This window comes from Pipistrellus hanaki (assembly GCF_964339955.1).
Source record: "Pipistrellus hanaki genome assembly, chromosome: 3".
Taxonomy (NCBI): domain Eukaryota; kingdom Metazoa; phylum Chordata; class Mammalia; order Chiroptera; family Vespertilionidae; genus Pipistrellus; species Pipistrellus hanaki.
In genome coordinates, this window is record NC_140505.1 from 9,913,702 (window position 1) to 9,940,786 (window position 27,085).

General features: G+C 45.9%; 1 protein-coding gene across 1 annotated transcript; it reads left to right on the forward strand.

The window, feature by feature from the left end:
* On the forward strand, positions 1-27,085 carry ASAH1 (N-acylsphingosine amidohydrolase 1). The gene is made up of 14 exons (XM_084879243.1): positions 1-306; positions 11,429-11,475; positions 14,708-14,798; positions 17,221-17,307; positions 18,255-18,333; positions 18,868-18,942; positions 19,774-19,819; positions 20,475-20,619; positions 21,387-21,441; positions 21,529-21,610; positions 24,049-24,180; positions 24,280-24,403; positions 24,853-24,909; positions 25,994-27,085. Exons 1-14 carry the CDS (start codon positions 223-225, stop codon positions 26,081-26,083), a joined length of 1,194 nt encoding a protein of 397 aa, XP_084735369.1. The 5' UTR covers positions 1-222; the 3' UTR covers positions 26,084-27,085.

Here is a 27,085-nt window from a genome sequence, read left to right on the forward strand (position 1 = left end):
GGGGCGGGAGGGTGACCCTGCTCCTCCCGCCCTTCCCGCGCCGCCGAGGAGCGCCGCCCCGCCTGCCCGGCCCGCCCCGCCTCCTCCTCTCCCCCCCGCCCCGCCGCGGTGGTACGGCCCGGGCGGGTCACGTGACGGAGGGCGCGGCCCGCCCGGCGCAGGAGGCGCCGCTTGCTCGCGGCCTCGGCGCGTCTCTGCTCGGCGTTGTCGGCGGCTGCGACGATGCTGGGCCGGAGTCGCCTGCCCGCCGGCCTCCTGGCCGTGGCCGCGGCCGTGGCCGTGGCCGTGGCGCAGCACGCGCCGCCGGTGGGTGAGCCTGAGGATGGCGGGTGCGGGGGTGGCGGGGAGGGCGGGGCGTGGGAGCACCGCATCCCCGCAGCACCCGTGCAGGTGTCGCGTTTTCTTGCGCGCGGATTTGGGGGGATGGGAGGGGGGGTGGGCGCGAAAGAAGGGGTGCAGGTGGCTGGGGCACAGCAGCTAGGAGCAAACTTCTCAGGGAGCACCTGATCCTCGCAGCATCGGAGCAGGTGTCGCGTTTGCCTGCGCGCAGATTTGGGGGGCGGGGCGGGAGAGGGGGAAGGAGGTGGGGGGAAAAGAAGAGGTGCAGGTGGTTGGGGCGCAGCTGTTCGGAGCAAACCTCTCAGGGAACTCCTGGGCTCTGCAGAACGGTGGCTGTGATTTACACGCCCCCCCACCCCCCAATCTTCGGCGGGGGCCCTGGTTCCCCCAGTTCTGGGCACGCATTCTGCACCGCGGAGAGCACCTGCCAGGCGGCCTGTGTGCATGGCTCCCCGGAGCGAGGGGCGGCCTGGCGACTCGGGCGTTCCCTGCCCCTGATGGGGTGCTCAGGGCGGTGCGGCGGGGACCCCGGCGCCCCGGGAAGGCAGCGGGAGCGGCCCGGCCCCTCGCGCCTGCCGCGCCCTAACCCCAGGTCATGGGGCCGCCCGTCCCGGCTGCGGTTCTGTGCCCCAAGTTCCAGGAACACAGACTGCAAAGGCGAGGCCGCAGCCTGACCCGGACTCCGCCGAGGAGGAAGTGGACGGAGGGAGGAAAAGTCTAGCCAGAGGTCACACTTTTGTTTACCGAAGCGTGCCTAAACTCAGCCTGTGACACCGGGCTGGTGCTGCTGCTCTTTCCCAATTCTCCTCCGGAAAAGCAGCGAGACCGCATTTCTCTTTGCCAGTTTGATCAGATGAATGGCACTTGACCTGAGCCTGGAGGAGGAGGACCTAGAACAGCTTAGAGAGGATGTTGACAAGTTAGGAGCAAGATGTGTATTCTCCGACGCTTATTTCTCTAAGGATATCATGACACCCATCATGGATAACATCATGGTGGGATGAATATTCAGCCGTTAAAAGTTGTTATCGTTCCCGGCTGGCGTGGCTCAGGGGTTGAGCATCCCTCTGTGAACCAGGAGGCCACGGCTGGGTTCCCAGTCAGGGCCCAGGCCCAGGTGATGGGCTCAGTCCCCTGGGTGGGGCGTCCAGGAGGCAGCCGTGAATGATTCTCGCTCATCACTGATGTTTCTATGTCTCTCCCTCTCCCTTTCTCTCTGAAATCGATAAAAAAAATAAGTTTTTAAAAAGGTTATTGTGTGAGGCAAGTAAAAGCAGAGTACAGAGGAGTATGGACAGTGGTTTCAGTAACAGAAGGATGTATAATATATGCATGTGGACAGGATTGGAGGAGTGTAAGGAAACATAAAATGGGTGTGTTTACCATGGGTAGGGAATGAATATGCTTTGAAGTGGTTGGAATCAGGGAATGTTTAAAGACATTATTACTCTGATACCATCCATGCCCTTCAGCCAAACTCCCCAGGAACCACAACTGGTTGTTCAACAAATCATCACTCTTTGTGGCCAGGGAGAGAGCGCAGCCTGGGTGAGCGTGGGGCTCTCAGGAAAGGCCGTAGTAAGAACCTGTTCCATAATTGAGAGTTCGGTTGTGTGGCTTGGAGGTCCATCTCGAGAACCGGGGGTTTGCTGGGCATTGAATGCTTTTAGAAAGTGGGGCAATTCCCTGATTGGGCAAAGAAGACACAGTCATTCATTTAGCAAGAGAAGGGGGTGTTTGGTATTTTGTGGGTTGCATAGCACCCTTGTTTTCGTCCGTGTGACACAGAATCATGAGTGGCCTTGCTTTGTTGGGTTTTACCCTGCCTCCCTGGGGTAGGAATTCGGTGAGATCGGTTAGATCCAAGAAGGGGGACAGAAGTGGCCTGGCCGTGGGTGTCCGACCAGCGTGATCACACTGAGGTCTGGTTGTGAGTCTCAGAGAAGTTTCAGCTGTCAGGGGCTGCTTTTTTCCTTCTTTCCCAATACTTCACTTTTTTAAGCAAGAGTATTTTAAAGGCTGTTTTTAAGACAAGAGGAACCAGCTGACTCCATGACTTGAATAGTCCTTCCCTAGAATAGTGGTTGTCTGCATCTAGCCCAGCTCCTGAGGTTGGTGTGGGAAGCTGCTTGAGAACTTCCCGTTTTCCTGTGAGAACGAGGAAAGCATGAAACTAAAATCATTAAGTCAGAATGCTGGCTTTCATTCTGATTTCACGGCCTCCCAGTTTTTGTGGTTAAGGTGTCCTTTCTTCTATGTGTGTGTGTTTTTGTTTAACATCTCCTGGGAGGATGAAAAGTTGGACCCCAGAGTGCTGGGCTCCCCTCTTAATTTCATCACTGACCTGGAAAATCTGGGGAGTCACGGCTGAAAGGATCTCTGGAACCTCACAGAAGTTTAGTGACCTCCATCTCTGACAAGAGTAAGCCGTGTTTTCACTTTGAACCATTTTACATGATACACATTGTATAGCCACATAGGGACAAAAGCTATTTCAAAACTACTCCTGATTCATGTGAATAATGAGTTCCCGCTTTAAATTACACACAAAAAGTCATTTGATTGGAATGTCTGTGGGCTTTGTTTCTTCTTGTTTGAGGCTCTCAGAATATAGCATATTTTAAGCTCTTCCTGAGTCATTCCTTACTGTTGATTCTAGAAGGAGACCTATTAAGGGATGGTGGTAACGAGAGTGATGCAGAAAAGTCAGGAGAGGGTGAGGGAGAGGGAGACAGAGCCACCAGGCTCTTAGGCCTTGTTCAGGATATGTTGTTACTGATTTCAGAGAAGAAGGGAGAGGGAGAGAAAGATAGAAACATCAGTGATGAGAGAGAATCATTGATTGGCTGCTCCTGCTCACCCCACACTGGGGATAGAGCCTGCGATCCAGGCTGTGCCCTGACCGGGAATTGAACCATGACCACCGAGCCACACTGGAAGCCATGGATAGTTTTAAACAAGATAAGACAAGAGACCATTTTCACTTTAAAAAGATCACTGTGTGTTGAAAGGGAGCCAGGGTGGAGGTGAGGAGACTAGTCCAGGGGAGAAAATGGGGTGACCTTCAGGGGGGAAGTGCTCCACTGGGTGGAAGGGTTGGATGGGGGTGAGAGGCAGGCACCTTCCTGGGTGCTCAGCGGGGTGAATGTGGCATCCCAGGGAGCATGGGGAGGGAGATGCTGGGGGTGGAAGAGTAAAGGTCATTTTCCTTCTGGTTATGTCAGATTTCCAGCCCGAGTCCGGAGGTCCCAGCAGGCCTTCGGGGCTGGAGCTCAGGAGGGAGATTTGGGAGTTACAGGCATAGTGCTTGAAGCCATGGGAGCAGGTGGCCATGGAGGGGGAGGGGGGGTTATAGAAAGAGAAGAAAAGAAGAGGCCTAGCAGGTGGGAGGGGATAGTCATTGTGTAAGTGTTGTCGAGAATGTGGAGAAAAGGGAACCCTCATGCAGACTGGTGCACTGGAATGCAGACTGGTGCAGCCACTGTGGAAAGCAGTGTGGAGTTCCCTCAAAAAATTAAAAATGGAACTGCTTTATAACCCAGCAGTTATCCTTCAGGGAATTTACCCAAAAAAACCCTGAAACACTAATTGGGGAAAAATATATGCACCCCTATGTTCATTGCAGCGTTATTTACAATAGCTAAGATTTGGAAGCAGCCCACGTGCCCATCAGTAGAAGACGGATAAAAAAGCTACGGTACATTTACACAATGGAAATGGAATACTTCTGTGCCGTAAAAAGGAAGAAAATGGTACCCTTTGTGACGGCCTGGGTGGACCTGGAGGACATTATGCCAAGTGAAATAAGCCAGTGAGAGAAAGACAAGTATCATATAATTTACTCATATGTGGAATCTAATGAGTAAACTGAACTACCAAGTAAAATAGAGACAGACTCATAGGCAGAGAGGAGGTAGACAGCTCTGTTGGGGGATAAGAGAGGGATTGAGCAAAAAAGAAAAAAGAACTCAAGGACATGGACAGCAGTGAGGGGTAAATGTGGGGACGGGGGAGCAGGGAGGTAGAAGAGAGCACGGAGATGATAAATGGCGATGGAAAAAAATATATGTATATTTGGTAGATGAAAACCAGGGTCCTATTTACATGTAAATTTTACATTTTCTTAAAATATATTTTTATTGATTTCAGAGAGGAAGGGAGAGGGAGAGAGGCAGAAACATCAGTGATGAGAGAGAATCATTGATCAGCTGCCTCCTGCACACCCCCTACTAGGAATGGAGCCCATAACCAGGGCATATGCCCTGACCAGGAATTGAACCGTGGCCGCCTGGTTCATAGGTCAGAGCTCAACCCTGAGGCCACACCAGCCAGGCTTGCCTTTTGTTTTTAATAAAACCAAAATAGTAAAAGAAAGAAAGAAGAAGGGAAGAAAGAAAGAAAGAAAGAAAGAAAGAAAGAAAGAAAGAAAGAAGAAAGGAAGAAAGAAAGGATAGGGAGGAAGAAAGGATAGGGAAGGAGGGAGGGAGGGAAAAGGGGAAAAAAAGGAAAGAATGAAGAAGAGACCTAGAGAAAGAAAGAAAGAAAGAAAGAAAGAAAGAAAGAAAGAAAGAAAGAAAGAAAGAAAAGAAAAGAGAAAAGAAAGAAAAGAAAAGAAAAAAGAAAAGAAAAGAAAAAAGAAAGAAGAGGCCTAGGCCGAGGCTAAGGGACCGGTGCATGCAGGTGCCAGGTAGAGAAGAACTGAGCACGTTAATGCAGCAGCCAGAGTGGAGAGTGAGAGCATGGCACAGCTTACCCATGCTGATGCCATTGACACATCAGGTGTCTGTTGGGCTTGGCAGCTGGAGCCATTGGCCAGTGCAGCGCTGGGAGTGGGTAGCAGGTTGCAGTCGGCTGAGGAGAGATCAGAGGGGAAGGAATTGGAGTGGAGGAGAGGCTGCTCTCAGTAATAACGCTGAGCAGATTCCTGGAGTGTGTGAACACAAACATAATGGCTCAGGAATTAATTGCCGAATTGAACTTATTTTCATGCATCAGCTTCTCCTATGACCTTAGCTATTGAATCAGGGTTTAGCAGTGATTTCCACAGTTTTCAGGAATCATGTAAACCCCACCCCATCTGACCAGTTTTCTTGTCAGTGCACCTGCTTGTCCCTAGTCTGTACGCAAAGGTAGGAACACAGAAGGTAGAGTCTGTTCACTTAGTCAGTCTGCAAATACTGCACACCTACTGTGTGCCAGACTGTGTTCCAGATGCTGGGGACAGGTCGATGATGTAAGGTGTAAGGTCCCTGCCCTCCTGGAGGTCTTATTCACATTTCTTTCACCTGAATGCCATCCCATCCAAAGTGAGACAACAGATGAAAAACTTTGCATGCTCACTGGAATTTGCTATATATGCAAGAAACATGCCTTTTCTTATTCTGTAGGTGTGTGTCTGCTCTGTTGTACACGGTGAACATGTTTAAAATCTTCTTTAGAAAGTAGTTGTTGAAATAAAGCATTGGATTAAAATTGCCTTGCTAGGGTCGTTCAGCTTCTTTTCTGACGGTATAATTTCTTTATTTTCGTTGCCTTTTTCTGAGTCTGTGAATCAGACAGGAGCATGAAGGCTTTTTGCACGTTTTTGTACGCCTCCTCACCAGGTGCTCACCGATTCTTCAGGGCTCAGATGCTTTCAGGAGCTGTACAACTCCTGTCATTGCTTTTAGGTGTGGGCCGTTCAAGTCACTAATGGAAAAATTTCCCCTTTATGTATTATTTTCCTAAGTATAGTATCTCCTAGCCTTATAATTAGTTTGTCTTAATGAGTGGGAGGACATAAAGACGAATTAATTTCAAAGAGGATCAAGTTCTTTTTAAATAACCAGTATGATTAGAGGATTCACTGACCCAGAAAGTGTTCACAGAACATTTCAGCACTTCCTCTGGCCTTAGGGAGCAAAAATGAGAAAGGGGCATGAGAGAGAGATGGACCGGAATTCTGCGTTGCTTGTGTGTTTTTTTTCCTGGTGACAGTAGCACAGTATACCAATCTCTGCCTCTCATCTATTTAAATGTATGCTCACCCTGATAAGGTTATCTATTATCAAATCCATGTGCAGTTAAATTTGGAGATAGCAAGGAACTTTAAATAACAAATGCGCTCATTGTAATTCTGTGGAAGTCTATGCATAGATTTTGAAACCCTCTTTCCTGATAGAAATCTCCCTTTTAGGTGAGGGTGTAGCTGTCTCCACTATACCCCCCCCACCCTCATCCAGTCAGTTTAAAATGACTTTTTTACCTTTTATTCTTACAGCCAGATTCTATGCAGAGTTCATGTATTATAATTTCATGTTTACCTATTGCAGCTGTGATTATCACAGTACAGTATCTTTCCAACCTCACTCCTACATGCGTGATGGCTAGGTTACTCTCTCACCTTTGGGGCAGGTTGGGTCCTCTCCTAAGACTTGACAGAGCACTTTTAGCTTCCCTCACGGTTGTCTCATAAGAGATATAGTGGCTTTGGGACCCGGGCCAGCCATGCAAATATGATTATGAGGGAGAGATGAATATCATTAAATTTCATGGGCTTGCTGAGTTTGTTTCAGCCATCATTAAAGCCCTGAAGGAAGGGCAGATCGTCGCCTACCAGGAATTAAACGGGGGTGTTGCCTTTGTTGTTATCTCTGTGGGAAGCGCTGAGAGAGCAAGAGAGCTGGGTTGGGGCCTGGACCCCAGCTCTCTTTCTCACCAGCTCTGTCACCAGCTCATCACTCATGGAGCCGGGCCTTGAACCCACATGACCCTCCAGTCCCCGATAGCTTGTGGCAAACACATTCAGGAAGAGTCCAGAGGCTTTAGCTAGAAATAAATGGTAAAGATTGATTCATAGGCGTTAGGGTCTGCAAACCATGAACACGAAGCAGTACCCCGAGTGTGCCCAAGGAGACAGAAAACCTGACTTCCTACAGGAAAAGCACGTTCTTAGCAGAATCGGCCCTGCATTCTGAGCCTTTGGACCGGTCCGTAATGGCCATCCTTTAGATGACCTGTGTCTGCACACCTGGGCCTTCTTTCCTGAGGCCCCTGGGGGTGGTCAGAGGGTTATCTGAAGTGGTACAGGGAGACATCTTTGACCCCTGTATTTTAAAAAATTATAGTTTTATTGATTTCAGAGAGGAAGGGAGAGAGCTAGAAACATCAATGATGTGAGAGAATCATCCATTGGCTGCCTCCTGCACTCTCCCTACTGGGAATCGAGCCCACAACCTGGACATGTGCCCTCTTGGTTCATAGGTGGATGCTCAATCACTGAGTTCCACCGACCTGGTCACCCCTGTACCTTTTTCTCCCTTCTTCCCATCTACATACTTTTACTCTTGCTTAAGCAAACATTGATAACATGATTGTAACGGAAAGATTTGTAGATATCGGTCATTGCCCAGTGTAACTATGATTACATTTCCTTTCCTGAAATTCTAAAGCCAAGCTTCTAATGGCACCGAAAGAATATTTAAATATATACTCTGTCAGATACTCATACTCGAACTGTAATTTTGTTTCTTCATAGCTATATCGTGCCTTTCTTACCCGGATTGTCTGCCTTGGAGGTTCTGGTTGCTTTCTCTTTTTCTCAGCAACCGAAGGAGCCGAACCTATGTCATACTCACTATGTCCTGTATTTTTTTCAGCTTCTGACTTATTCTCTCAATGTTTATTCCGTTTATTCTTGAAGCCTATAAAACTCCCATTGCATCTGGGACCTTTTTCTTAATAATTGAGTCATACTTTTCTGATATGACCGTTTCCCCTGTAGTTCTGGTGGAGTGTGTGTGTGTGTGTGTGTGTGTGTGTGTGTGTTGGCGGGGGAGTTATTTTTGCTCGTACATTCTGTTATTTGGAGAGTAAGAATATTCAATGAGGATGGAAGGAGTGTTAAGTGAGGGGCCATTAAATGGCAAAAAAACAAAAACCACAAAACCCAGCCCCACCCCTGCAGTCAGCTGCCATGTAGCCTTATTGAGGCAGAAAACTGAGCCCACACTCTGTCCCTCTCTCTCTCTCTTTTCACACATGTGCAGCGGCCCCCCAGAAGACACTGACTAGATGGTCCAGCAAGGCCAAGGACGGTTTGTGGGTGGGTTTGTGGGGGTTGGTACTCGGAGGGGACAGGGGGTGCCCAGACCCCGCCTGCCAGCCCTTCTTGGAAGGCCTTGTGAGCTAAGGACCGGTTTCAGATTTTTAAAAAGTTGTAGGGAATCAAAAGATTACTATTTTGAGACGTAAAGGTAAAGATCGCAAGGAAGTCACATGTCAGGGACCATAAACGGCCTTTGTCTGGAACACTTCACACTTGTTCGTTTGCTCATTGTCTGTGGCTGTGCCAGCTTTCACTGCTGCTCCGGGCACTCAGTGACTCAACAACTCACTAAACAATAACTCAACCAGGACTCCGTGTTGTTTTAATCTTCTTTAAAAATTGCCAAAGCAAACCTACGTGTCAAAACGAGAAAAGAAGCTAACTCTCGAGGCAAGGCCAAGTGGAGTGTGGGCCATCTTGTTACCGGGCTAGATGGCAGACCCTGTGTTTACGGTGCAGTGACGCAGAGTTGCGATACAAGAACACAGAGAGGTGACATTACGAGATGCAGCAGTCTTCACAGCACCCCCAGCTCAGAGGGGAAAGGTGATCAGAAAACGTCGAGCAGAGTATCATCACAGCAGAATCCCTTTGTAAACTTTAGAAGTGAAATGAGGATGCAGCCAGACAGTCTCCAAGCAGTTCGGTGGTTAGCAGAGCAAGGAGAGCCGTGGGCCCGTGCGGCTGACTCCGCAGAGGACGGCAGCCCACGAGAAGGCCTGTTCCACACCAGGAGCCTTCAGGTGAGAGCAGCTGCCCAGGACGCTGGCAGCAGCATCGATAGCAATCGAAGAACAAGGCACGTGATTCTCGAATGACTGTCACCTGTTACTGATCCGTGTGGGAGCACCGGTGCCCAGTGTGAGAGGAGGAGCGAGACTCTATGAATAGTCTGTCTGACACAACTGCAGGTTGGAGCTGAGAACTCGGTCATTCCGTGAGAGCTGGAGTGGGATCTGCTGTGACAGTAAAAATATGTATGAAGCAGAGAAAGGCTTAGTTGGACAAATGTATAAAACTTGTAGAAATGGTGTTTAAATGTTGTGGCTGCGAATTATATTCTCTGTTGGCAAACACTGTATGGAATGTACTTGAACCTGTCATGTGCTGTTGAACAGGGAATGGCAGCCATGAACTTCTTCCTCTCCCATCGACGTGGCCGTCCTCACTTCTGTGGACTCCCACCACCCAGCAGTGAGACAGGCTCACAGCGGGAAAGTTTGCCTGGGGTTTGTAAGCTCAGGGCAGAGGCTGAAATTTGTGAACGTGCACCCCCTTCATCCACTCTGATTAAACACTGAATGGCTTTGGGAATTAGCTTTTGCTAAGTTTATATGGTTCTCAAATTGATGTTTAATATAAAATGTTGTTACCTTGCAGTAACTTAGAAACAGAATTTAAATTCTAATGATTGAATTAGCCTTTGACAATTTGATGCTTGGTAACTGTTTCTTAATAAAAATCCTCCCAACATTACAAGGCAAAACAGCACTCATAGGAGAAACTTACACTGTAGCAAAGTTATTTTGACAACAGTGAACGTTAGAACCACAGGTCATGTCAAGCTGCTTTTCACGTAGCCCAGACTATTAGAAATTAAAACAAGATGGAAACGCTTCGTTCTCACACAGGCTTCCTACAGACATACCTGGGCTCAAAGGACAGACATAGCAGTAATTCCTTTCTTACTCCTTGCTTATTGTGAATTTATCTTCCTCTTGAAAAATTATTTTACTTGAATAAGATTGGGTCTCAGAGGTAAGATAAACATGCTTGCTCTCTCTCTCTCTCTCTCTCTCTTTTTTTTTTTTTAATATATTTTATTGATTTTGTACAGAGAGGAAGGGAGAGAGATAGAGAGTTAGAAACATCGATGAGAGAGAGTCATCGATCAGCTGCCTCTTGCACACCCCCTACTGGGGATATGCCCGCAACCAAGGTACATGCCCTTGACCGGAATCGAACTCGGGACCTTTCAGTCCCCAAGCCGACGCTCTATCCATTGAGCCAAACCGGTTTCGGCCATGCTTGCTCTCTTGAACTAGTAATTAAGGGACCTTAAATCCATGTGGACTTTTTTGCTGGTGTTTAGAGCTGGTTCTGTTTTACTACTGAGCTTGAACACTCCTCTGGGAGCCTCATCCATTCATTGCCTCCGCCGTGGCCTCATTCATTCATTGCCTCCGCAGGGGCTGTCACCTCCAGGCCACATGTTTGGTAGCAAGGAGAGACACAAACATAATTATAATGCAACGCTCAAGTATGGTAATGGCGCTGAGTGCAGAGGCTGTGGGAGTAAGCAGGAGGGACGGCTATGTTCATATGGAAAGTAGATGAAGACGTCACACACACACATACAAACACACACACACACACTCACACACACACACACACACACACACCGGCATTGGAACTGGGTCTCGGATGCTGAGGCCAGAAGTTTCCCCGGGAGAGAACAGGCCTTGTAGGCAGCGGGCACGGCGCCTGTACAGACAGGCGTGGAAGGGCGAGATACATTAGGACGGGGTTGCACGTGGCTATGGTACGGGGCGTGGCAGGAAGAGAGGCTGGGAGGGGAAGTTCTGACCAGATGATGAAGGGCCCCGGACAGCGTGCCCTGAAAATCTGGTTTGGGATGCAGATCTTCATTGCAGTCGAGTTGGCTCATAGATTCAAGTAACATCACATTCTATCAAATAATTCAGTGATAAATCAGCCTATTTGACATGCATTTGCCATCTGCTTAGGCTTCCTCTCTACACGCTAGGATATATTTGCAATGCAAATGCAAAATTACTAGGGCAGATGGAATTGAGACGGAACGTGCACTTATGTTTGAGATTTTCAAAGTTTTTACAGGAGGAAAAGACTATTAAGAGGCATTGAAATGGTCTAAAAGGGCAAACCATACTTGATTTTGTCTTCATAAGCTTTAAATGTTTTTGCAAATTGCCTGTTCAATTTGTTATCTTCTGAAATTGTACATTTTCTTTTTGTTTTTAGTGGACAGAAGACTGCAGAAAATCAACTTACCCTCCTTCTGGACCAACGTGAGTAAAATATAAAAATGAGAGTTGATCAAAACTCACATTTCCCTGTGTAATGTTCTCATAAAAATAATGGCAGTGAAAAAATTTAAGTCATGTCCTTTATTCTATAATAAGAAAGACAAACTTTTTCTTCTCTCTCAAGTTTGTGTATTATGCATTTGACTAAGACGTTGGTCAAACATGAAAATACCTCATGATTAAAATGCTCATTTCTAGGGGGGAGGAGATTTCTGTTCTTCACTAAATTCTTCTACCTACCACTAGGCACTTTCCTCATCCTCACAAATGCAGATCTGACCTGGGATTTTCTGTGGTGCCTGAGTGTAAACTACCAGATTATATTGGGACAAATGGTGTAGGGTCTTACAGGTGAACCATTCAAGCAATAAACCCTGGCATGGTAAACAAATTTATCAAGGGAAAAGCAGGATTGGAAAATCTGAAGGTAAGGCCAATATTTAATGTACTGATGTTCATATTTGTAGTTTGGGTCTGTGAGAAAGACGTGAGACTAGCTCACCAGTCCAAAGGGTATCAGGGTGTGGGAGAGAAGGGAAAGTTATAAGGCAGGTAATCTTTTTAAAAAATATATTTTACTATTTTTACCGAGAGTAAGGGAGAGGGATAGAGATTTGGAAACATTGATGAAAGAGAAACATTGATCGGCCGCCTCCTGTACACCTCCTGTGGGGGATGTGCCCACAACCAAGGTACATGCCCTTGACCAGAATCGAACCTGGGACCCTTTAGTCTGCAGGTTGACGCTCTATCCACTGAGCCAGACCAGTTAGGGCATAAGGCAGGTGATCTTGTTTGCCCTGCTCTTTATGCTCAATGAAAGTTGCCTTCTGGGACGGGGGTGAAGTGGGGGGCAGAGTAAAACTTTAACCAGTATAGCAAGGTGACTTTTCTGGTTTTGTAGCCTCTAATTATACAGTTTGTGCTGCACTTGTCTTCATAGCCTCTGTTCCAGGTACGACGAAACTGTACTAAACGAAATTTTTAAAAAATTTATTTTATTGATTTTTAACAGAGAGGAAGGGAGAGGGATAGAGAGCTAGAAACATTGATGAGAGGGAAAGATGGATCAGCTGCCTCCTGCACACCCCCTACTGGGGATGTGCCAGCAACCAAGGTACATGCCCTTGACTGGAATTGAACCTGGGACCCTTCAGTCTGCAGGCCAGCGCTCTATCCACTGAGCAAAACCGGCCAGGGCTAAATTTACAGGCCTTTCTGTAGAAAGAGGCACACCTTTGGCAGGAAGTAATTTAGAACCAGTCAGCTTCTATGTTAGTCTAAAGCTGGGCAGGGTCCAGCCCTCCCAGGGTTTGCTGTCCCCAAGGTCTCCTTTCTGTCTCTCACCACTAACTGCATGTTCGTCCTTGGAGCCTGGAGATGGTGCGCCTCACTTGGCCGGTCTCCCTGCCCCAGTTCATCGAACATTTACTGAGTAACTTTCCACGTTCAAGGCTTTTTCCTGCTCTCGTTGCGCGCCTTATATGGGTCCATGAATTGATTGCCCAGCCAGCCTTCCCTGCTTTTAACTGGTTCCAAAGTGCTGATTGTGTGAGTGTGTGTTCATACATGTGTATACACACATTTACAGATAAACATTGTTTTCTTATATTTATACATCTACGTAATATAAATATTTTTGCGCTGGTATTTCTGCCAGATTCCTTCCTAAGGAAATGGGATTTTGAGAATGTTTTGAAAAGAACAAAATGTGTTGATTTTGTTTGAAAGTCCGTTTCCAGAATCAGGGGTGCGCCTCTTGCCTGTCCTAATCACACCACCAGTGGCTGCTTGTTCGCAGTTTCACAAAACCCCACACGTGGCCCCAGACCCCGAGCGCAGCAGCACGTTTAGGGAATCAGTAGTTAACTCGTGACAGCAGAAGTGTAACTAGGAGCACAACTCATGGCTTAGGGACTAGCCCGTCTCTGCCGTGGATGTAAGTATGGGTCACGTTTTACTTTAACAGCCAGGAACACGGTCACCTATCCTAGAGCAGCGTCGCCAACCATTGGTCCGCAGACCAGGTGGTCCCTGGGATCCGAAAGGTGGGGCGACTGCTGACCTAGAGCAATCCTTTATGCCCCCCGAGCAGAGCAATAATGGGGCAAATGCTGGCTATTTTCAGGCAGTTTTTAACTGACAAGTCACTGAATGGCACACCCTTAGGGGCTATTTCAGTTTTGTAACCAGTGCCAGAAGATAATGTTTCCATAGCAACAGAGAGTAGTTGTTGAGTTCATCCACCAGGAAGAAAGGGGCCCAGGCCCGTTGCTAAGGGAAAGGTGTGGATGTTGCTGTGTCCTCCGCAGAAATTGCTGTGTGTAAATCGATGGGTAGGGAGTTTGGGGTTGGGTGATCCCACCATGCTTGGGTTTAGATTTACCCAGAGGAGTGAGAAGAGGGAGGTGTAGGAGGAAGAAGACGGTGGCTGAGTGAATAGCAAAGGCTCTAAGGCCGCCATAGGAAACCAATGCAGGAGGCCACCCTGGTGGAAGAGGACCTCGCGGACGCCCACGAGGACTGGGCTGTGGCGCATCCTGTCTCAGAGGCAGTGTGACTGGGAGACCCAATGGAGAGGTCCCAGGCTTAGATGGCCCCTCTGCAGAGATTTAGGAGGGAAGGCTGGGCAGGTGTTTTCTAGCAGGGATATTCAGGCTACACAGACCTCTGGAACCAACATTGATTCTTTCCCATAGCCACAGTCCACGTTCACATTCCAGAATGTATAATTCTAGACTAAGATTTCTGATATTCCTTATGAGGCTATACAGTGTAGGGCAGAAGTACCAGAATATCCGCTTTTGCAAATTTTGAGTACTAATTTCTCTGCATATTTTGTTGTTGTTCTTAATCCTCACCCTAGGATATTTTTCCCATTAATTTTTTAGAGAGTGGAAGGGAGGAAGGGAGAATGGGGGGGAGGGGAGAGATGAGAGGGAGACACATTGGTTGGTTGCTTCCACACTCGTCCCAACTGGAGCCACGGATCAAATGGGCAACCCAAGTATGTGCCCTTGACCAGGTATCAAACCCAAAGATCCTTCAGTGTGCTGGCCAGTGCTCCAACCACTGAGCAACACCAGCCATGGCCTAACGTCTGTGTTGTCATTAAGGATCTATCTCTAACATACCTATATAGATATAACTCTCTAACCCCCATAAAAAAAAGAACTGCCTTTACCCTTTCAAGACGATGCACCTCTCCTTGCAGCTATCGGGGGCCAGTGCCGTGGTACACCATCAACCTGGACTTACCGCCCTACAAGAGGTGGCAGGAACTGATCACCGACAAGGCACCTTCGGTACGCTGCAGTCTTAAATCTGATTTACTGAATATAATGCTTGTATAAATGAACACCTCATGAATACTTTATGAAATTTCACATCAATACTTGAAGAATGAACTTTGGATACTTTTCTGCCATCCTGTATAATAAGAGCCTAATATGCTAAGTGTCTGGTCGACTGGTCGGCTGTTCAACCAAAGTGTAATATGCTAATGATATACTAAGTCCGCTCAACCGCTCTCTATGATGTTCACTGACCACCGGGGGGCAGACCATACGACTGGTAGGTTAGCTTGCTGCTGGGGTCTGGCTGATTGGGACTGAGCAAGATGGGCTGGACAGGCCCTGGAGCCCTCCCATGGTGCCTCCCCTGCTGGCCAACCTCCTTCATCTCTCCCCAGTCCTGATTGCGCACCATTAGGGTCCCTCGGCCTTGCCTCTGCCCTCTCACCACCCAGGATCCCTCAGGGGATGTCAGAGAGCTGGTTTTGGCTGGATCCCACTGGCCAGGCCGAGGGACCCCACTGTTGCACGAAATTTGTGCACCGGGACTTTAGTTTAGCATAAATGACCTTAGAGGAAAAGGTGTCATTCCTTGGAGCTAGCGGTTTATTATTTATTTATTGTCTAAAGTTTTACATTTGTCTTCTTTTTCCCCAATTGACTGCCCCTCCCCCCCAAACCATTCCCAACCCAGGCAAGCCCCCACTGCCTCAGTGCCCGTGTCCATTAGATATGCTAATCTTCATGTGTACAAGTCCTTTGGTGGTTCTCTAACCCGCCACCCCCTGCCATTTGGATCTATTCTTGTTCATGAAATTATGTCGATCATTATATCCCACATATGCGTGAGATCATATTATTCATCTTTCTCTGACTGGCTTATTTTGCTTAGCATAATGCTCTCCAGTTCCATCCATGCTGTTGCAAATGGTAAAATTTCCTTCTTTTTTACAGCAGTGTAGTAGTCCATTGTGTAAATGTACCACCGTTTTTTAATCCACTCATCTGCTGATGGCCACTTAGACTGTCTCCAAATCTTAGCTATGGTGAATTGTGCTGCTATGAACATAGGGGTGCATATATCCTTTCTGATTGGTGTTTCTGGTTTCTTGAGATATAGTCCTAGAAGTGGGATTACTGGGTCGAATGGGAGTTCCATTTTTAACTTTTGAGGAAACTCCATACTGCTCTCCACAGTGGCTGCACCAGTCTGCATTCCCACCAGCAGTGAACAAGGGAGTGTCCCTTTTTCTCCACATCCTCGCCAGTACTTGTCGTTTGTTGATTTGTTGATGATAGGCATTCTGACAGGTGTGAGATGGTAATTCATTGTTGTTTTGATTTCCATCTCTTGGATGATTAGTGACTTTGAGCATGTTTTCATATGTATCTGGGCCTTCTGCATGTCCTCTTTAGAAAAGTGTCTATTTAGATCTTTTGCCCATTTTTTGATTCGATCGTTTATCTTTCTTTTGTTGAGTGGTATGAGTTCCCTAAAAATTTTGGAGGTTAAACTCTTATCAGAAATATCATTGGCAAATATGTTCTCCCATGCAGTGTGCTTTCTTGTTGTTTTGTTGATGGTTTCTTTTGTTGTGCTTTTTATTTTGATGTAGTCCCATTTGTTTATTTTATTCTTAGTCTCCATTGCCCTAGGGGCTGTGTTGGTAAAGTTATTGCTCTGACATATGTCTGCTATTTTGCTGCCTATAGAGTCTTGTAGAATTTTTTGGTTGCCTGTCTTACATTTAAGTACTTTAGCCATTTAACCTTTGCACTCCGAACCATTCTGGACATTGGCTACCAGTTACTCGACGCTACTTTGCGGCGGACACGTGCGTTGAATTAACTCAATTCCTCGTAATCACTAATAAACTGCAATGTCCCCCCTGAGAGGGGACATCCGAGTGATATGCTAGAATTCCGATGTCCCCTGAGAGGGGACAGCGGAGTGCAAAGGGTTAAATATATTTTTATTGATTTCAGAGAGAGAAAGGGACAGGGAGAGAGAGATAGAAACATCAATAATGGGAGAGAATCATTGATTGGCTGCTTCCTGCATGCCCTACACTGGGGTTTGGGCCAGCAACCCAGGTTTCTAACTGGGAATTGAACCATGACCTTCTGGTTCGTAGGTCAAACTCTGAGCCACACCCGCTGGGCCCTTGGAGCTTCTTGTTCTCTTTCCTAGCCTTTGCCTTTGTTTGCCTCTCTCTGAGTCATCACCTTCATCTAAGTAGTTAATCAGATGTCATGCTAAAGATGTATTTGTTTACTCATTAATTGAAAATAGTTTCAAAAATATCACCTAATTTTATTTAGCTACCTACAAATAAATCAAAAAGTTCTATATCTGTTTTCATTAAATCAATGTTAATATTAAATGTCAAGACTTTATGTTTCTTATTAATGAATGCATTCACGCATTTTTCAGCTGAAGGTTATGCTGAATTACCTGAGGGATGCAGCGAATATATTTGTTCCAAGTGGAAAACTCATGCAGATAGTGGATCAAAAGTTGGTAAGAAATATTATTTCCTACAATAAATTTAGGAACACACAGTTCAAAAAAGGCTCTGGTATTTGTTTAAAGGCATAATTTTACAGCCTCTTCTAAGGAGCTGGGGCACGTTTGCCTTTATTCTAGACAACTGTCAGAACTTTGGGGACTGGACGTTCCAGTACCACCAGAGCAGGGACATGGAATAGCATGGCCAATTTTGGCTGTTAACTGCCTTTTAGTGTTTTCTAAAATCTTGACAATGTTACAGAGCATTTGGGCAAATACACCCATTTCATCTGGGAGTGTGGCGTCTCCTTCCCCTTAATGTACAATTGGGCTTTCAAGTTCGTTATTGAACATTTGGTGTCTTTCTTAAGTGCTTTGCCCAGGACCCAGGGATTTTGCAGCTGGCCCTGCGCCTATGGAGCCAACAGCAGCTACAGCCATTGGGAATCACTGGATTGCGTGTTTCCTGTGGCTGTGCAGTCACCAACCATTGCATTTCCTCCTGGCCCTGCAGGGAGCCTCTGCTTCTCAGTCTTTAAATTTGGGTGGAACCAATGGAAGATCTAGGGTGCGGCCCCAGAACCCCTGAGAGTTCCTCTTCACCCACTTTCTGTCTTTGCTGTGGGGCCTCCCTGGCCTGCAGGGTGCAAAGGATGGGGTGGGGCACCAAGGCCCTAGGACAGATGTCTTAACTTAATGACATTTAGCATTGGAAAATATTTGATTGTGTGTGTGTGTGGGGAGGGGGCAGTTCGCGCATCGAAGGATGGGTAGCAGCATCTTCGGCCTCTACCCACTGGATGCCAGTAGTACCCTTCAGTTGTGGCACCGGAAACTGTTTCTGGATGTCACCAAATATTCCTGGGTTTGGGGTTGGGAATATTGCAAATCGTATGTAAGAGAACCAAATCTCAAAGCAACTCTTTAGGTCGAATGATCGTTAATTTACTTTGTTTCAGCCTGGTCTACTTGGCAACATCACTGGCCCTTACGAGGAGGAAATGAGGGGGATTGCAGATGTGACTGGCCTACCTTTAGGTAAAGCTCATTTCTCAGCTCATAAAAATGTAATAAAGCACAAAATGTTTTCTATTGAGGAATGATAAACCTACAGTAAAGCGCACAGATCCTAAGCATATAGTTCAACAGAATTTTTAAAATACATGCATGTAATTGCAAGTCAGATCAACAAACAGAAAATCCCAGCCACCCAGGATGCTCCATCATACCCCTTCATAGACAATACACAATACCTCGTCCCCAGGTGACGGCTCTGCTGACTTCAACCTCGATTATTTTTGCCTCTTGAACTGCTTATAAGTAGAACCAAACAGTATGCACTGCTGTGTTTGGTTGGTTATACTTATTGTATGAATAGGATATTGGGCTTGTTTCCAGATTCTGGATATTAAGAATAAACAGTTATGAACATCCTTGGGCATGTCTTTTTATGGGCATGCCAAAGCAAAAGCTCACACGGTGATGATAGTCCAACCCTTTCTTAAAGAAGAATTTTCTAATAATGTCATGGTTCTGTATGTTAACCAAAAGATGTCCTTTCTTTTCTCATAGGAGAGATTATTTCATTCAATGTTTTCTATGAATTTTTTACCATTTGCACCTCAATCATAGCAGAGGACAAGAAAGGTAAGTATGCTGAGGGAGGGTGAGCACTGCCAAGCACAGGGTCAAGGAAGAAACTTCCAAATGAGTGGGATTAGAACTTATGGAATCTAGGCTTGCCGTGCAAATTCTGTGTATGTTGCGTACAGTGTATGGATCTTGGTAAAGTTTTACAAGTGGATTGAAAACTATCCTCACTTTAAGATCATTGTAATGCCTGTTGAAGGTTAATTCAGGCACACGAAACAAGTGGGAAGAAGTGTCTCAGGCTATCCTTAGTCTTCTCATACCCATCTTTGTGATTTGACATAAGTACCCAGAGGGGGCGTCATTACCCCGTGAGCAACGCCTTAATGACCCAGCCTTCCCTTGAAGCCCAGGACCAATCTTCTCCCACCATTTCTCAGCCCAGGGGCCCCATGTTTTCCTGGCAGGTCCTCAGAGTACAGGGCACAGCGTGACTTACCCCAATTCTCTCTTATTTTTTACCTATTCTTTGAGGGGCCCAGGTGTTGGTGGCAAAGCCTGAAGCATGTTTGCAGGTCACGTTAGGGGAGGCTGAAATAGCTGTGTTCGGGTAGGACCCTGTCATAGTGGGCCAAAGAATGACCATTGATCCTTCCCCCATATTCTTATCCCACCTGAAAGCCTGTGCTCACAGAGATTATGGGGGGATCTGGCTGATGTGACTGGTACAACAGTTTGGCTTATGGTGCCAGGACTCGGCTTATTCTTATTGTTGGATTGAGTAGCTGTGACTATCGTTTAACCAGACTTCAGTGTCCAGCTTTGATTTAAGATTAGTCATACTATCATAACTGCTCCTACATGTCTCTCTTGCTTACTTTCAATTAGGTCATTTAATACATGGGCGAAACATGGATTTCGGAATATTTCTTGGGTAAGTAAAGAAAATGGTATCAGTCCTTGCGAAGAATGGGTTTATTACAATGGTGAAAAGTCCCAGGTCACCCTCAAAGTGTGGCCAGAAGTGACAGGAGTGGACCACAGAGTTTTGAGATAAGATGGGTATACATACTCTTGCTCAGTTATTTGCAAGTCCGTAACTGAGTTGCACCTAGTGAACAAAAATTTGGGGTTTGCTTGAAGGCCCAGATGCATGCAACATACAGATGCATGTCTAGTATATTGCTTAAAAGGAAGAAAAGCATTCTATTTTATGTCTTTTGCTCTTTCTTGTGGGGGAAAAAAAAATAACGGCTTTATAATTAGACACCTAAATTTGAATCTGCAGTTCATTATTTATAGACTTACATATTGGAAGGAGTAAGTACCTTAACTTCTCTGAGCCTCGCTTTTGTCATGTGAAGAATGGAGGATAAAACCAGCCATATTGTTCTCTTTTTTATTGAATTTATTGGGGTGGCATTGGTTAATAAAATTATATAGATTTCAGGTGTACAATTCTAAAATACCTCATCTGTAGATAGTATCATGTTAGATAGGTAAAGTTCCTAACATAATGACTGGCCATCATCATCATATTCTTCGTTATCATCATTGTTCTTAAATGTCACTAAATTTGTCTTTTATAGGTGGAATATAAATAATAACACCTGGACCGTAACCGAGCAGCTAAAACCTTTAACCGTGAATTTGGATTTCCAAAGAAACAAAAAGACTGTCTTCAAGGCTTCAAGCTTTGCTGGCTACGTGGGCATGCTAACAGGATTCAAACCAGTAAGGAATCTACCGTTATGTAATTTACAGGTAGCCCTGTGTCCTGCTCTATGCTCTGAGGGTGGAATCTAAGGAAACGAGGCCCTAAAACAAATAAGAAGCCCCTGTGTGTCCCTTTGTATTTCCGGTCACCTTCAGAGGTCTGAGCTCCTCGCAGAGAAGGGTGGGAAGGAATGAAGGATTCCCAGCCCATTCTGTGAAAAGCATGGGGCTGGATGTCGAGGGCTGGGAGTATCAATCTGGAATCTGGTCCTGGGTCTGCCCCCTCAGCACCTCAGCCATTAATTCTTTGCCCTGCAGTTAGTTAGAAAAGTGAGGCCAGCACCAGCCCACCTACTTGTCTCGTACACTAGGTGTGAAAATCCTTTGAACTTTGGAAAAGCTCTGTCTATACAAGGTGGTATGACCACGACTATTATTATTATTATTTTTTTAATATATTTTTTATTGATTTTGTACAGAGAGGAAGGGAGATAGTTAGAAACATCGATGAGAGAGAGTCACCGATCAGCTGCCTCTTGCACACCCCCTACTGGGGATATGCCCGCAACCAAGGTACATGCCCTTGACCGGAATCGAACCTGGGAACCTTCAGTCCCCAAGCCGACGCTCTATCCATTGAGCCAAACCGGTTTCGGCATGACCACGATTATTATCTTTGCATTCCCCGTTACCCATCCAGGTCTTGATATACCATGTGCAGTGCAGTGAGAGGCCTGAAACAGGATGGGCCAAGTTCCTGACTCACTCCCTTGTCTTTTCCTCAGGGGCTCTTTAGCCTTACACTAAATGAGCGTTTCAGCACGAACGGCGGCTTTATGGGTGAGTAGAGGCTGTTACCTGACTGTACATTCTGGTGAACACCCACCTCTCCAGGTCCCCTGACACTGTGTGTGTGACCTCTTCCAGGTGTCCTGGAATGGATTTTGGGAAAGAAAGATGCCATGTGGATTGGGTTTCTAACTAGAGCAGTTCTGGAAAATAGTACAAGGTAATCCATTTGCTTTATTATCAAATTTAGTATTTCATTTTATTAAGATTATTTTTATTTACATAATTACAGTGTAACATTAGTTTAAGGGGTGAGGCGTGCAGCGGAGGCGGCAGTGGCGGGAGAGGTGGGGGGGCGGAGGAGGTGGCAGTGGCAGGGGGGAAGCCTGCCAGAAGTCCTGCAGGAATATTCCTGCAACAGGTGCCTAGTCCCATCTAATAAAAGGGCAATATGCAAATTAACTATGACTCTGTCACAAAGATGGCGGTGCCCATAGCCACAGGTTGGCGGCGCCCAGTCCCCTCAGCCTCTTAGGAGCCCTCCAGTCCTGGGGGGCACTGCCGCTGAGAGCGGGCAGCTGAGCGGCCTGGCAGAATGCTTGCTTCACCATGGCAACACCCTTGCCGTACGGAGGGCCTCTGGTGGTCCAGGGGCTGTGGGGGCTGGGAGTGGGGGAGGGCTGGCCCACAGCCTCCGCAGACGAGTGCAGGCCTGGAGAGCAGACGGCGGGTCCGCCTCCCGCTGAAGCACGCGGCTCCTGGCAGCGCACTGCGGTTCCTGCCAGCTTCTGGGGAAGGGGTGAGTGGCCTACTGCGCACGATATCACGCGATGGGCTACTAGTCCATAATAATAAGAGCATAATATGCCAATTAGACTGGACGTCCTCCCAGACATCCTTCCAGGTGAAGCTGGGACTGCGAGTGAAGCCCAGGTCCCAGGACCCAGGTGCCCGCCAGCGGCCGGAGGGAAGCCCAGATCCTGGTGCCAGAGGGAAGCTGGTGCCAGCAGCTGGGGGAAGGCAGGCCTCCTCCTGCATGAATTCCGTGCATCGGGCCTCTAGTATAGAATAGAATGGCATCTTTGTCTTGTTCCTGGAGGAAGGGCATTCAGCTTTTTACCATTTGAATAAGATGTTAGCTGTGCTCATCATCTATGGCCTTTACTATGTCCCTCTTGACATGGTGTATGATTCTTTTAGTATATTATTTTAAATTACTCATATTAAAATAGAAAAATACTTCCCAGCTTTATCTTCAACTGAAGAATCATTTCAGAATTTTGTAGATGAATTTCATATGGAATTCTTCATTTGTGTGTGTGGTGTATGTGTTTAAAGTAAGGAAGTTCTTTGTTTAAAAAGTTCTGGAAGGTAGTGCCACTATGAAGGGATCTATACCCAAAATACAAATCCTATAAAAAGCCTAGCAACTGAAACAGCAGAATGACCAGAGACCAGAACAACCATGGTACTGCACCCCGGCCAGCTGCCCCTCAGCAAGCGGTTAGGGGCAATCAGGCAGGCAGAAGTGGTTAGGGGTGATCAGGCAGGCAGGCGAGCAGTTAGGGATTAGCGGTCCCAGATTATGAGAGGGATGTCCGATGGCCAATTAAGGCCCAATCCACAGGGATCCCTGCAGGATTGGGCCTAAACTGGCAGTCGGACATCCCCTGAGGGGTCCCAGATTTCAAGAGGATGCAGGCTGGGCTGAGGGGAGACACCCCCCCCCCCAATGCATGAATTTCATGCACTGGGCCTCTAGTTATATAATAAAATATTCATTTAAATCATAATACCTGTTAACCTAGAAGTTATATTCTATGCTGGTGCAGAAACCTTATACAGTGGTGCCTCGCACAACGAACTTAATTCGTTCCAGGAGCAAGCTTGTTATGCGAAAAGTTCGTTATGTGAAACGCGTTTTCCCATAACAATACATATTAAAAAAAATAATTCGTTCTGTAGCATAAAATATGCTAAGATGACATAAAAAAAATATGCTAAGATGACATATTTTTATTTAGATACATCTAAAAACATAATTTTTTTAAAAAAAACACACATTTTTTTAATTTTAAGACAGACTAAGTAGAGTCTACTGAATCTTGCACATCTTCATCCATTTTCTGCTTTTTGGCCGATGGTTTCATGAAAAACCTGTCCAAAGTTCGCTGTGTGAGGCGTTCGTTATGCGAGGCACCACTGTAATAGCAAAACTGCCTTTAGCCAGCACTACATCTACATGACCTAGAATAAAGGGCATCAATTCCATTTTTAATGCTTTCCAGCGAATAAGATTTAGTAATCATCTTTGAAGACCCTCTTCCTTGATCAATAGCCCTAATTTTCAAGGTTTACTCTCTCTTCCCTAAGTCCTGTATATAGTGATCCCATTTTCCCTGTTCTGTGGAGTGAAAGGCATAGACAATAAGGGTGGAAGATGATTTCTTAAGACTGTTGTGTTTGTCCTTAAGCCTAGAGGGGACATTTCAGATCGATGTTTCGCCACGCAGGAGTCAGAGATTGTTCCTGCTGAGCCGTTGCTCACCATCCTTTTTAAAATGTGCTACTCATATTTTTCACTTCGTTTCTGTAGTTTAAAAACTTCCATTTCAAGTCAACTAAAAATGTTTCTTTCTGAAAAATGTGTTTATGTAGTTATCAAGAAGCCAAGTATATATTGACCGAAACGAAGATACTGGCCCCAGCATACTTCATCCTGGGAGGCAACAAGTCGGGGGAGGGCTGTGTGATTACACGAGAGAGAAAGAAATCCTTGGATGTCTATGAGTAAGTACATTTGTTAAAGCAAAGCAGGAGCCAAAGCACAGACGGACATCTGTACAGGCTTAAGGCACGGGCCTGAGAGGAATCTCTTTTCGTATCTAGACTCGACCTCAAGGAGGACAGATGGTTTGTCGTAGAAACTAACTATGACCGTTGGAAACATCCCTTCTTCCTCGATGATCGCAGATCAGCTGCGAAGACGTGTCTGAACCAGACAACCCAGGAGGTAACGAGCATCACAATGTCAGATGTAGAAAGAAAAGGTTCCCATCGAGGTTGTTAGCTCTGGCATTTTTATTTGGCCTTTGTAGAATTTACAAACCTCATGTTACCCATTATCCATGGATAGTCCCCACGGAGTTCTTTTGCTTTGTTTTTAATTTAAAGAGCAAAATTTTGCAGTGCTTCCCTTTCTAATTCTGGAAACCGCTTGGTGAAGCGGGATGACAGACAGGAATTAAAAGGGGACGAAGAGTCAGAAAGGAAAGTGAGACATTAGAACCATGACCTGTGTTTCTAACAGCAGCCCCAAGGAAATTCATTTAGGTGCAGGGTGGGGTGTGTGTGTGTATGTGTGTGATTGACAATGTGTTGGTTCCCAATGACCCATTTGTGTGGATGAGGCTGTTGATGTCTGTATTTAATGTACTGAACAAACTTATTTTTGTGTTTTAGAATATCTCATTACCGACTTTATACGATACCCTGTCAACAAAACCCGTCCTCAACAAGGTATTTAAAATATATACATACATTTGCTTTTAGGGTAAAGAATTTGGTCCTGTTTTATCTTTCCCTGTAACCATTGGAGAAATCAGAGCTAGAGTCACAAGGCATGTTCGCTGAAGGCCGGGTTTTAAGGATGTGTTTGTGTGATTAAAAGAGTAACGTTTGGGACGGGACAAAGAAACCGATCATTGTGGCTTGGATGGTTTGGTCAGAGTATTGTTTCTAGTTGTACTTGCATGGCATTGAATTAAGTGTATCGTTTTAGCCTTGACTTTGCCCTGTCCACCAGAATCTTATGCTGTACAACTAGCCCCTAAAACCTAACAGTCCATTTTGAGGCAGAGCTTTGTGTCTTGGTGGGTTAGGGTTTCTCGGGTCTAGTTAACTAGGGTTAGATAAACTATTACATCTTTTTATCTTTTCCCCACACGATAGCTAAAAATGCAGTTTCCTAGTCACTCAATGTACTAATAAGTCACCCTCGTGTATTCTAGATATACACACCCTGATTTTCCCATTTGTCCTTCTCTTTGGTCCTTCCCCCTAACCCTCCCTAAAATCACCCTGCCTCCGTCACACCTCTGCCCGTCGCATCAGATCTGAATCTGGCTCCCACAGGAAGTCATCCTTAAGCCACTGACCCTGCCACACTTCTCGTTTGGCCCATGCCATCATCATGAGCTCACAGTCGTTATTTAGATTCCATGTGCCTCGTGCGTATGCCTTGTAATCTACATGCCTGCATAGTGTCCCCCACTGGATATGGTTTGAGGATACGGACAGCTAAAGAACACTGTTCATACTCCATAGCATACGGAGTGTAGGCTGAGGCTGCGTCTTACAGCATGGCTGGGGAAGCAGCGGGCTGCCCAGAAGAGACCTTGCTTCTCTCCCAAGCCTATCATATTCACAACCTGGAAAAGAGTCTGTTGAAGTCAGTTGTTTTTATTAACTTTTTTAGACTTTATATTATATAACATTTGTTTTATAAATATTATATATAGCAATTTCATTAAGAAATGCTAATGTGAATCAGGACATCTTGGAATTGAAAACATCCTTCAAGTAAAAATAATTTCTCTTTCAGCTGACTGTATTCACAACCTTGATGGACGTCACCAAAGGTCAATTTGAAACTTACCTGCGGGATTGCCCAGACCCTTGTGTAGGCTGGTGAGCACACACCGGGCCTGCAGAATGCACTGAGACATCGAGGTGGGAGCTCACGTGGTCCACTAGTGCAGCCACCTGACCGCTGACCAAAAGCCAAGACTCAGGGCAGCTTCGTAAGGTGTGAGCTCGTTCGTCTCCGTATGTTTACAATTCACAGGCATTTGTGCCGCAACAGTTGATTGTTCTTATTTACAGATAACTGAAGTACAACAATCATTTAGGATTTGTTGAGTTTCATTTCACTTTGACATTTGGGGATGGGCAGTTAAACTGTCATGGGACCCACTTCCATAGAATAAATAAAGCAAGAGTCTTGTGGGCGCTGAATCAGCACATCTGCGTAACAGTTATAGCAAATTGTTTTCCACTGTTATCTACAGATTTGTATATTTTCCAGTATAGCCGTCTTTTCCTCATGGTACTAACTGCTACTTAAGTTAATACAGTTTGCCATTGTCTCCTGTTTGTGACAGCAATGTTATTTCACTAACTTTGGAGGGAGAAATACATTCAACTGTGTATTTCTTAATGGGTAATACCTGGGCCTTTGACTCTGAATAGAAGTCCTTTTTAGGGGTCATGAAGCAATCATTATGCAACAGTCTTTTATACACAGAATGGAGGGATTTCCTTTTTCGTAATGACCCTACCTCCAGAAACCCCAGGGCGTTAGCTTCAAAACCTGAGGCCCAGGTCCTGTGAATTATTGGTAAACAGGTCAGACTTGTGCAAAGTGGGGTATGAACCCATTTTTTTAACCTTCCTAGGGATCATCCACTTAATAGATTTTGAGTTTTTCCTTTTGATCAATATGTATTTTTTTAAACTAAGTAGTTACTAAAAATGTTTTTCAGAAATCAATATATTTATGAAAAATGCTAATCACACTTGTTAACTTTTCGAACTCTCACAATTAACTGTGAACTGCATGCCAGTTGGGCATGACCGTATCCACTTCATTTCCATGTCAGTTGTATTCATGACGTCCAATAAAGCAGTGTCAGCA

Coding starts and splice junctions, on each gene's coding strand:
- ASAH1 (XM_084879243.1), top strand. CDS start 223: ATGCTGGGCCGGAGTCGCCTGCCCGCCGGCCTCCTGGCCGTGGCCGCG. Junction 14,799..17,220: donor TCACCGACAAGGCACCTTCG/GTACGCTGCAGT, acceptor CGCATTTTTCAG/CTGAAGGTTATGCTGAATTA. Junction 24,181..24,279: donor AAATCCTTGGATGTCTATGA/GTAAGTACATTT, acceptor TTTCGTATCTAG/ACTCGACCTCAAGGAGGACA.